General features: G+C 44.0%; 1 protein-coding gene across 2 annotated transcripts in view; it reads right to left on the reverse strand.

The window, feature by feature from the left end:
* The window catches only part of TNR (tenascin R), a 95916-nt gene that overhangs the window by 35155 nt on the left and 48327 nt on the right, over window positions 1-12434 (reverse strand). For both annotated transcript variants that reach the window (XM_069546122.1, XM_069546123.1), the window contains 6 exons: window positions 12027-12146; window positions 10799-10945; window positions 5161-5280; window positions 2169-2312; window positions 1378-1508; window positions 420-552 (listed from right to left, as the gene is read on the reverse strand). In XM_069546122.1, coding sequence (XP_069402223.1) covers window positions 420-552; window positions 1378-1508; window positions 2169-2312; window positions 5161-5280; window positions 10799-10945; window positions 12027-12146 — 795 coding nt within the window. The remainder of the gene's footprint in view (window positions 1-419; window positions 553-1377; window positions 1509-2168; window positions 2313-5160; window positions 5281-10798; window positions 10946-12026; window positions 12147-12434) is intronic.

A 12434-nucleotide genomic window follows, 5' to 3' on the forward strand; every position in this document is an offset into this window, starting at 1 on the left:
ATCTGATAGACAGAGTGCCTGATGAACTATGGAATGAGGTTCGTGACATTGTACAGGAGACAGGGATCAAGACCATCCCCATGGAAAAGAAATGCAAAAAAGCAAAATGGCTATCTTGGGAGGCCTTACAAATAGCTGTGAAGAGAAGAGAGGTGAAAAGCAAAGGAGAAAAGGAAAGATATAGGCATCTGAATGCAGAGTTCCAAAGAATACCAAGTAGAGATAAGAAAGCCTTCTTCAGCGATCAATGCAAAGGGGGGAAGGCAGGAGTAGGGGAAAATAATTATTTTCCTTTGCAAGAAGAGGCAATTGAGTTTCTCTGATGGGCTCCTCCCTGGCCAAGTCTCAGCAGAGGCTGCTGAGGAGCCCAGCGCTATGTAGGGGAGGAGGAGACGGCAGGGTGGAGGTACCCCTCTCACCTGTGGCAAAGGCAGTGGAGGTGATGCTGCTCCGCTCCATGTCCTGGGCCGCCTGCAGGAGCACCGTGTAGTCTGTGCTCTCCAACAGGCCCTCAAGTCGGATCCACGTGTCCTCCGCGTCCACAATCAGCTCCTGCAGGATGAACCAGGGGAGGGAGGTGAAGGATGGAGGGGATCAGGGAAGGGAAGTCCTGACCCCGTGGTCACTATTACTGTGACCATTTTTATTCTACATCACGTAAGGAGAAGATGTTCCAATAAGCAGAGAGAACATGTCCTATGTGGGACTGACGCCAGCTCCCCTCCCATGGATGCGTGCTGGACAAGTTTAGCCGTGGGTTATTGAGCTCTGTGGTTTTCAGATCACACGGGGTCTCCTGGAGGTGTGATGAAGGAGGAACCTAGGCCTCCCTCTTCCACACCCGCAGACTAGCTCTATTGAAACCTATTCTGTTTATTTGGTTTCTGAATATGATTTCACTTTACAAAAAAAAAATGATTCCACCATTAACAAACATCTGACAACCAGTGCTATAGGTGGCCTGTTTCAACTACCACCTAAAACAGAAATTTGTGATCTCTTTACTTTGGGCTGTATAGATGGAGCCTTTATCGTGCTTTTCGAGAGGCACATGAGACTGTTGAATTTGGTATCCCGCTCATGTTTGCATGGCCCTGTTACTGAAAATTCATTCCAACACTATGTACGTATTAATTGGCTTGGAAGCTGGTATTGGCAGCATCAACCACAACCGAGTGAAGTTGCAGGGTAGATGCCCCTGTTACCTAGAGCAGAAACTGAGGCTCCGAGAGGTTGAGTGTTTTGCGTAAACTTGCACAGAGACTAACACTCAAATGTCTGGCTTGCAGATGAGTGCTCTTTCCTCAACAGCCTGCTATGTATCTGTAATGGCAAACTTGGTTTACTCCCTGTGGGTTGCTTCCAGAAGAATCTCACCTTGCGGCTTCCATCAGTGGATTTGTAGGTCAAGATGTAGTTTTCAATCTCTGCTCTGGGAGGCTGCCAGGAGATCAGGGCACTTTGTCTGGTGACTTCACTAGCTGTCAGATTTGCAGGAGCATCCAGGACTGCAAAGAAGAGAAAATGTGAGGAGTGGGCACCCCTCCAGCTCCTCCCTCTTTGATGCCAGGCATGTGGACCAATTTGTCTATCTATGTGATCTCTGGGCTGCTCACATGGTGACCCCAGTTCTCGTTTGGACAGGAGCATAAAGGACACTCCTGGGCAGAAGGTAATCCTTCAGCGTCATGATCATTCCTGAAGCTATCCCCTCTTCCCTCACCTGGTCCCCTGGGCCTGGATGTGGCATCGTCCAGTCTGAAATCATGACCTTGTTAAACTTTTATGTCTGTGAGTTCACTCTTGAATTTACATCATTCCCACATGTATAATTTTGTCTACTGTCCTCCTGGCCATGACTGCACCTGGCAATTCTCTCCCAGATATTAAGCCCTTTAGTATCCATTAGACTTTAATGGGCCAGATGCATTGCCAGTACTGGCCTCTCTTGACCTGGTTCTACTGCTCTCAGCCAGACTCAGGAAGAGAGTTGCAGCCCACTTTCACTGGCGTTTGGGCTGCAGTTAACTAAAATAAGAATACCTCATAACTGCATTGTCCAAAACCTATAGACTCTAATCTAGTCTAGCCCTTGGAAACTGATCATTTTCAGGATCCATAAAGGCCTCCCGGGATATTGACATGGAGCTGACCACTCGAGTACTCACGGGTAGAGAAGTTGGTACTGACGGTACCACTGGTGAGAGGCCCGCTGGTGGCGTACATGGTGACAGTGTAGTGGGTCCTAGGAAGCAGGTCAACAAGCTGGAATTCCTCACTGTCCCCATCAACCAGGATGGTCTCTCCAGCAACTAAAATCAGATGGATATGGATAAGGATTCAACAAGACTATTCAAACGCACTGTTAGAGTATTTTGGAAAAAATCCTTTAGAGGTTATTTAATTTGGCATTATATTCCATACAAAGCTCCCCTCTCTTCTTGTTTTTCATCATAATTGAGAAATTATTTGGAGGCCAGATAGTCTTTCATATAACATCTACTTGGGTCTCTGGAGTTAGAATAAACCAAATCTCTTGTTTCATGACCACTTCTTGCTTTTCACTATTCCTAATCAGGTTTTCTCTCCTCTAGACTAAGAGCATTCAGCCCAACCCCCATTACATGTATGAAAGTGAAAGAAAGTGAAAGTGAAGTCGCTTAGTCATGTCTGACTCTTTGCAACCCCATAGACTATAGCCTGCCAGGCTCTTCCGTCCATGGGATTTTCCAGGCAAGAATACTGGAGTGGGCTGCCATTTCCATCTCCAGAGGACCTTATGAGATGATTCTAAAACTGTCACATTCCTGGCCACTTTTCTCTAAACAAGGAACTGTTTATCAGTGTCCCTGCTGAAATGCAAAACTCAGAAGAGGACAGAGAACAATAATTGAGATGAGCTGACAACGAAAGAAACAGGTTAAGACTCTGCTTTTATTTGTGCCAAGTATGTATATTAATCCTGGTCCTAGGATATTGTTATCATAGGCTGAGATTAAAAATCATCAAAGATCATGTTTAAAACCCCTCCCAAGCTTACCTTGTGTAGTTGATTTTTTGCACCCATGGGAAGGGATTTGCATTCATTTCTACTGCATTTTTCCTTGTTGACTGAGTGTGGGGCTACCACTGCAGTTTACTAAAATATATCTGAATTTGGATTCTAACAATCACAGTTTTGTTTGAAACATAAATTTTGTGTTCATATCTTTTCTATATTCATTCAAGCTGTTGATAAAACTGTTCATTAGATCAAGGCCAAGCCTCTTATTGCGTCTTGAGAATACTTCTGAGTCATTCAGCATTTAATAGAGTTTACTGGGCACTTCTCCAAACAATGGCAGGGCTGAAGTTTCATTTTTTTGTCGTCTAATGACATAGAAAAGCATGCAAACAAGTTAAAATCTAAACTAGCCCTTTGAAAGAGCTCATATAATGGCTCTATCTTTTTAATCTCCTTTGCAACATGGTGCCAATAGTCAGTGCTCCAGCCTCATCAACTATGGCAGTTCCTGAGACTCTCCAAGCTTTCTCTCTAAATGCACCACAGGCTGCTCTTTTTCTTGGAGTTCACATCTTTTTCTTTTTCTCTTTTTCTCAGATCTAAGATCTGCCTTCTTTCTTCCCTTCCACACCCTCACTCCAAATCATAGTGGCCCATCAGGTGTGGCAGACTGGTATTTTGTACTTGCCCACATCATGACGCTGCCCACATTGGGTTGTAACTCGTTACTTGTCTGCATCCTTACTAGAAGTGAATTTTTCGAAGATAAGAACTCGTGTTTTGCTTTGAATCATTGTAGTCTCAGAGAGTGCATGGCGCTTTGGAGGAAAAGCAAAAGTAGTTGTTGAATGAATGGAAATTGCTATGCTGGAACTCTGTGCTTCATATCTGTGAGCAGGTGCATCTGACTGCCTTAAGGGAATAATGAGAGCTTTGATCTAGGAGATTGTGTTGGAACTGAGACTTAAAGGATGAGTTTAGTAGGTAGATAAGTGGGGAAAGAGTTTCCTGGTACAGGAAAGAACATGTGCAAATGCATGTTGGCTTGAGAAGGCAGGTGAGAATTTAGAAATGCAGGGTCGTAATGTGTAGGGAGGGGTGGTAGGGTTGATGTGGCTTGCACATGCACACAGCAGGGCTAGGATGTATCCACAGTAATGATGTTCATTCTCTGGGGAGGGTCAGTCATTCGATCAGCTGTAACTCCAAATGTGATCCACCATGCAGTTTTCCGTCTAAATGGGAGGTGGGCATTCTAATGCCTTGCTGAGGTACTGATGTGCTAGCAGATTTCCCAGTGAGAAAAAGGGGGCAAAAAGTGGTTTGGGCAAAACTCATACTTTGCAAACCTGTGCTGGTATGTAGTAATCATTAATTCCTTTCCAATTTATTTAATAGTCTGTTTTGGTTTCTACTTTCCCAAGCTTTGACAATCAGTTTACTTTGCAGCTTACAGAATTGACTTAATCTGTCATTTTTGAAAATCAAGACATCTGCCTGCCTTCTGTCTTCTGGTATCTTTGTTCTCTGGATTCCTGCCTATAACCCACAATATTCTGTGAGCACATGTATAATTTAGACAGAGAAATAATTTCCTAGGCCTAGACACTTGAACTACTCAATAGCATTCTGCTTTGGGCTTCTCTGTTCAACTTCAAATAGCATTAAGGTGAGTAAGTACTGCAAAGAAGACATTAAAACTCAAGATCTCATGTTGGCTCAACCTTTGGGGTTGGATATGGGTAGAGAAGATCAAAGCGACAGAAAAATTTAGTAGTTCTGAATCCTCTGTCACTTGTTATCATGGATGGTCCTTTAGCATTTTCCTCACTTTGTAAAATATCTAGAAAAGTCATCTTTCCTGCCCATAGCATTCTGGGGCAAATTCTGAGTTTTGTCTTTCAAATGCCACTTCTGTTTCTGTATTGGTTACATGCCCTTTTTGTACTTTTTAGATTTAACTTCGCAACTCCCATAGTTGATACAGTTCACAGAGTTTGGGGGCTATCTTGAGGGCTTTATGCTGAAATTAAAGCAGGGAAAATTTTTAAATTTTCTTTCAGATTAAAAAGATTTAAAAAAAATTTTCATCCTGGTCTTCAGCCCCAATCCCCACCATTCCCACCTGCCTAATGCATTGACCTGCAGACACCCACCTGCAAAGTGGGTGAGAACAATGACGTAGTTCTCCACTTCGCTCACAGGCGCCTTCCACTGCAGCAGGGCTTCGGTTGGGGTGATGTTGGTAGCAGTCAGATCCGCAGGATTGTCCATGGCTGAAACAACATAGGAAAATACCAGGTAGAGGTAAGAGGAACTGCAGTGTGGAAGAGGAGAGAACTATCTCCTGTAGTTTCACCTAGAATGCATGTCTGCTGCTGTGTGACACAAAATAATGAAGTGAATGAAGACCTCTTTTCTTTCTCCCCTTCTGATTCCATCAGCCCCTTCCCCTTCTCCCATTTCTCCTTCCTTTCAAGCACCCAGCACTCCCTTAATTATTCTCAGATCTTTTTTTTTAATTGATTCATTAACTTCTTATGTGCAGAGCAGTCGGGTGTTATGGGGGAGTCCAAGGTATGACTCTTGTGCTTTAGACATTTAAACCTAGATAGAGAAACTAAGAACACATCAAAACTGTTATATTCTTGTAGCTGATGAGCTAATATGTTTTCCAGGCTCTTTTTACTTGCATAAATGTTGATAGAAGGGGCATGCCATGTGAAACAGTCTCTGTTGATGAACTGCAGGAAGTGTGGTAGGAGTTCCATGAAGTCAGGGAGTAACCCCAGCACCTAGAACTTAGACATTGCTCAGTAAATACTTGTGGAATGAAGAATGGGACTCAGGTTGCCTTTAAAGTCATATCTGTTCATTGAACTCTTGCTTTGCTACTCACAAGGCTGACTCTGTACTGAGTCCTGGGCTCTTTTTTTGGCATAGAGAGTCAAGGGACTTGGTCCAGGCTTAAAGCCAGGAGTGCCTGTTGAGGAACCGAGTTTGTTCATCATAGCACCATATTCTTATTCGCACTTGCACATGGGGTTTACTTGCTTCAGTCATGTCTGACTCTTTGCGACACTATGGACTGTAGCCAACCAGACTCCTCTGTCCATGGGATTCTCCAGGCAAGAATACTGGAGTGGGTGGCCATTTCCTTCTCCAAGGGACCTTTCCGACCCAGGGATCGAACCCTCATCTCTTACATTGCAGGTGGATTCTTTACTGCTCCTGTTCCCTGCCTCATTTCCTTACTGCACCTCTCTTTCATAAAGTTGGGATTCATCTTAGAAATTCAGGTTATTACAGTAGTTTAGGTATCAGCTCAACCTATGTGTCATGTATTTTAATTTTGGGGACCCAGATATACTATTAATCTCTCCCTCTTCTCTAACTGGAGGCTCTTATTGCTTGTCTATGTCATTTATTTCAAAGAAACAACCATTTACAATTTTAACATCTGAATTGTGTCCATAATCTATGCCTTGAACAAGGTCTTCAAATGCAACCTTCCAAAAAGAAACAAAGAAGAAAAATCTTAAGAGACTACATTTAGCTTGACCTCTCTGAGACCTAACATGAGACCGTGAGGAGTAATCATTGTCAAAAGTTACAAAATCATAGACCTCACTCTAAAGCAACAGCAACAGCAAAAGAACAAAATAAAACATTTCTGTGAGTAATCTAGATGTTGGGAGTTGCCAAAATAGCTCTGCCTGAACTTGAAGGAGGGAAGCTGGGTCAGTGCACTATTGAATATATGATTTAGAAATACTTGCTTATGACCAAGAACTCAAGGAATGAGTGTTTGACCTAAGTTGTTCTCTTATACTTTTGGGTTTGGAGCCTCGTGAAGTCCATTTTATTGTCCTCACTGAGAAAAACCCTAATTTCTTTAATGTGACTTTCTAAGACGTAGAGGAATGGACGAGGAGGGTTTCTTTACACTCACTGGGAACAAAATAAAATGGACTGGAATGGGTGATTTTAACTCAGATGACCATTATATCTACTACCGCAGGCAGGAATCCCTCAGAAGAAAGGGAGTAGCCATCATGGTCAACAAAAGAGTCTGAAATGCAATACTCGGATGCAATCTCAAAAATGACAGAATGATCTCTGTTCATCTCCAAGGCAAACCATTCAACATCACAGTTATCCAAGTCTATGCCCCAACCAGTAATGCTGAAGAAACTGAAGTTGAACGGTTTTATGAAGACCTACAAGATCTTTTAGAACTAACACTCGAAAAAGATGTGCTTTTCATTATAGGGGACTGGAATGCAAAAGTAGGAAGTCAAGAAACACCTGGAGTAACAGGCAAATTTGGCCTTGGAATGCAGAATGAAGCAGGACAAAGACTAACAGAGTTTTGCCAAGAAAATGCACTGGTCATAGCAAACACCCTCTTCCAACAACACAAGAGAAGACTCTACACATGGACATCACCAGATGGTCAACACCAAAATCAGATTGATTCTATTCTTTGCAGCCAAAGATGGAGAAGCTCTATACCGTCAACAAAAACAAGACCAGGAGTGGACTGTGGCTCAGATCATGAACTCCTTATTGCCAAATTCAGACTTAAATTGAAGAAAGTAGGGAAAACCACTAGACCATTCAGGTATGACCTAAATCAAATCCCTTATGATTATACAGTGGAAGTAAGAAATAGATTTAAGGGCCTAGATCTGACAGATAGAGTGCCTGATGAACTATGGAATGAGGTTCGTGACATTGTACAGGAGACAGGGATCAAGACCATCCCCATGGAAAAGAAATGCAAAAAAGCAAAATGGCTGTCTGGGGAGGCCTTACAAATAGCTGTGAAGAGAAGAGAGGTGAAAAGAAAAGGAGAAAAGGAAAGATACAGGCATCTAAATGCAGAATTCCAAAGAATAGCAGGGAGAGATAAGAAAGCCTTCCTCAGCAATCAATGCAAAGAAATAGAGGAAAACAACAGAATGGGAAAGACTAGAGATCTCTTCAAGAAAATTAGAGATACCAAGGGAACATTTCATGCAAAGATGGGCTCGATAAAGGACAGAAATGGTCTGGACCTAACAGAAGCAGAAGATATTAAGAAGAGGTGGCAAGAATACACAGAAGAACTGTACAAAAAGATCTTCACGACCCAGATAGTCATGATGATGTGATCACTAATCTAGAGCCAGACATCTTGGAATGTGAAGTCAAGTGGGCCTTAGAAAGCATCACTATGAATAAAGCTAGTGGAGTTGATGGAATTCCAGTTGAGCTGTTTCAAATCCTGAAAGATGATGCTGTGAAAGTGCTGCACTCAATATGCCAGCAAGTTTGGAAAACTCAGCAGTGGCCACAGGACTGGAAAGGGTCAGTTTTCATTCTAATTCCAAAGAAAGGCAATGCCAAAGAATGCTCAAACTAATGCACAGTTGCACTCATCTCACACGCTAGTAAAGTAATGCTCAAAATTCTCCAAGCCAGACTTCAGCAATACGTGAACCGTGAACTCCCTGATGTTCAAGCTGGTTTTAGAAAAGGCAGAGGAACCAGAGATCAAATTGCCAACATCTGCTGGATCATGGAAAAAGCAAGAGAGTTCCAGAAAAACATCTATTTATGCTTTATTGATTATGCCAAAGCCTTTGACTGTGTGGATCACAATAAACTGTGGAAAATTCTGAAAGAGATGGGAATACCAGAACACCTGACCTGCCTCTTGAGAAATCTGTATGCAGGTCAGGAAGCAATAGTTAGAACTGGACATGGAACAACAGACTGGTTCCAAATAGGAAAAGGAGTACGTCAAGGCTGTATATTGTCACTCTGCTTATTGAACTTATGTGCAGAGCACATCATGAGAAACGCTGGACTGGAAGAAACACAAGCTGGAATCAAGATTGCCGGGAGAAATATCAATAACCTCAGATATGCAGATGACACCACCCTTATGGCAGAAAGTGAAGAGAGGCTAAAAGGGCTCTTGAAGAAAGTGAAAGAGGAGAGGGAAAAATTTGGCCTAAAGCTCAACATTCAGAAAACGAAGATCATGGCATCCGGTCCCATCACTTCATGGGAAATAGATGTGGAAACAGCGGAAACAGTGTCAGAGTTTATTTTGGGGGGCTCCAAAATCACCGCAGATGGTGACTGCAGCCATGAAATTAAAAGACACTTACTCCTTGGAAGGAAAGTTATGACCAACCTAGATAGCATATTCAAAAGCAGAGACATTACTTTGCTGACTAAGGTCCGTCTAGTCAAGGCTATGGTTTTTGCTGTGTCATGTATCAGATGTGAGAGTTGGACTGTGAAGAAGGCTGAGCGCTGAAGAATTGATGCTTTTGAACTGTAGTGTTGGAGAAGACTCTTGCGAGTCCCTTGGACTGCAAGGAGATCCAACCAGTCCATTCTGAAGGAGATCAGCCCTGGGATTTCTTTGGAAGGAATGATGCTAAAGCTGAAACTCCAGTACTTTGGCCACCTCATGAGAAGTGTTGACTCATTGGAAAAAACTCAGATGCTGGGAGGGATTGGGGGCAGGAGGAGAAGGGGACGACCGAGGATGAGATGGCTGGATGGCATCACGGACTCGATGCACGTGAGTCTGAGTGAACTCCGGGAGATGGTGATGAACAGGGAGGCCTGGCGTGCTGCGATTCATGGGGTTGCAAAGAGTCGGACATGACTGAGCGACTGAACTGACTAACTGACTGAACTGGGCATCCCTTCAGGTCAACATGTATTGATACTTTTATGGTCATAGATATCTTGATTTGAGGGGTAAGACTGAACCCAAAACATGGCTGTGCTATATGTAGTCACAGGCAAGGAAGGATGGTAGGGAAGATGGGAACATCCTGTGATGTCTTCAGATGAATAACTTTTTGAGTTTCTGAAGGAATATTTCTTTGGCCATGGTCTTAGAGATGCTCCTTCTGGGCTAGTGAGCGTATCTATAAGAGCAGCCAGGAATTCCAAGTTGCTCTCATTCACGAAGTATTGTTCATTCCCCGAGGGAAGTAAACAGCCTCAGGAAATCCAGGTGTTCTCTTAACGAGGCAAGCTGGATGCCCTCCTGTGTGCTGGGTCAGTGCCCTACTGAGTATATGCTTCAATATACAGGAACTATATCGTCACTGAGCCTTGCGTCTGGGGTTGGAACCAAAAACTTTCACTGCTCCCTCTTATGTTTTCTGTGGAAAACCTGTCCTAGTTCTGCGTGATGAGCTGGCTGAGGAGTTGGAAAAGAAGGGCAGCGTAGGGGCTGTCGGAGCCCTGTTCTCAAGCCCATCATTTTTTCCAGAGAAAAGCACCTCCTTCCTCCTCCCTGGATGATAAAGCAAAAGCAAGTGCAGCTACTTGGTGGTTCTGGTCATGTAGAACAAGGGGTTTCATGATTCCAAGGGTTGTTACTGGAATAACAGACTCCTTTTGTTTTTTCTCTAAGGTAAAGTTTCCCTGTCAGAGTCTTTTAAAAATTAGATGGGATGAATCACATGTCTGTTCAATTTACTTCTGTCACAAGTCTTTGGAGGGTTACTTTTCATATTGGAAATGCCATGAAAATGTCTGACCTAAACCGTTAAGACTCTTGGAGGGTGACTCTCTTAACTCCTAGTATTACAGAGGAGCTCCAAGGGAGGAACTTTGCAAATTGCTTCAAATTGTGAGTCCAAGGAACACCCTGGAGGGCAACCTCCCATCCCCAACCGAGAACCAGTGTCCTCTGAGCTAGCCAGGATAACTGCTGTTGGTCCCAGGTCCTCAGCTGGGGTCCCACACTGGCCCTCCACGGGGAGATGTGCCCACCTGTGTGCACAAGAGTGCAGATCCGCTCACTCTCCTCCCTTCCCCGCACACTGTTGAGGCTGATTTCATATTCCGTAGCTGGGTATAGCTTGGTGATGGTGAATTCTGTCACTGTGTTGGGCACCACTGAGCTGTCCAGTCGTCCCACTAAGTAAGAGCAGAAGCCACAGGTCAAGTTCCATGGATCTCACATCAATGCAGCTCATGATACAGGCTCTCCCAGGGGCACTTTGTCATGCAGGCCCAACAGATGAGCACAAGGGTCAGCACCCAGTTGGGAGAGAGGGGGCTGGGAATGTTGGAATTTGAAGATACCTTGCATGCTGAGCCCACCCCCATAATGTATAGGATCCTAAGAACAAAGGGGGAAAAATCTATTAGGTGATTTTCTAACAAGCTGGTCTTCAAGTAGTATAGAAAGCATGGCTGCAGACTGGCCCATGCAGCCCAGAGATCTGGAAAGTTATGCCCCCAACTCACTGGAAGTAAGCATACCCTCTACTTCCTTAATAATTCCACATGCAGCAGCAAGAGCTGACAGGAGGCAAGTGAGGTCTGGCCCTATTTCTTCTGACTCATAACTTGGATGGAGCAGCAGTAACAGGACCACCATCACAGTAGTTCCCTCCATATGACTGTGGTATCTTCAGACACCCCCAGGGGGTTTAGTCTTGGACTTGAATTCTCTCAGTAGTGTCCTACTTTTTGCAACTTCTCTCGTGGCTTAGTCGGTAGAGTTGGGAAGATCCCTGGAGAAGGAAATGGCACCCCACTCCAGTATCCTTGCCTGGAGAATCCCATGGACGGAGGAGCTTGGTAGGCTACAGTCCACGGGGGTCGCAAAGAGTCGGACACAACTGAGCAACTTCACTTTCACTTTAATTCTCTCGGAAAAGTGCATGTGACCCTGGCTCTTGGCAGATTCTTTTAGAGTTCTTTGTTTCTCACTACACTGTCTGGATAGTGGTGACTGATTACCAGGTTCACTCTACCTGTAAAGGGCCTGCTTCCTGTGTGAATATAATCAAGCCTTTTGTGAGAGGAGCTGGTATGTTCTGGGTTCCTCGGCTACTTCTCATTACCCACTCTCATTCTGATGGAGGGTGCTATAGAGGAGGAAATTGCAGGCAGGGGGGTGATATCCCCTGGGATATGCTAGTTCTGCCATAATAGTCTTCATCCAGTTCCAAATTCTATTCATCTTTGAGAAATCAAGTAACTGTATTACCTTGTGTTGGCCGATAGGATACTCGGTAGTAATCAAAAGATGCAACGGGAGGGCTCCAGGAGACCATAACTGAGTCCTTGGTCACATTGCTAATTGTGATGTCTTTGGGAGGATCAATTCCTACAAGGATCCAGGTGGTCGTGGGGAAAAGACAGAAAGCATAATATGAGAAACAATTTCCCAGTTTTGGTTTTATGTGGACCAAGAGCTATTGGTGTCTCAGAGGCAATCAAGACCTTACTTTATACTAAGGCAACCTTAAAACCGTGATCAGGCTCAAGTATCACTTGAAAGCTCATAGATATGGCCGGAGCCATGCACCTAGAGAGTATTTTAACAACATGAAATCAAGCTGTCAAGGTCTATGCCTCTGTAGCGACTCTTACCTGTCTGAAGGCCAACTGGAAA

Source organism: Ovis canadensis, chromosome 12, assembly GCF_042477335.2.
Source record: "Ovis canadensis isolate MfBH-ARS-UI-01 breed Bighorn chromosome 12, ARS-UI_OviCan_v2, whole genome shotgun sequence".
In the NCBI taxonomy this organism is placed as follows: Eukaryota; Metazoa; Chordata; class Mammalia; order Artiodactyla; family Bovidae; genus Ovis; species Ovis canadensis.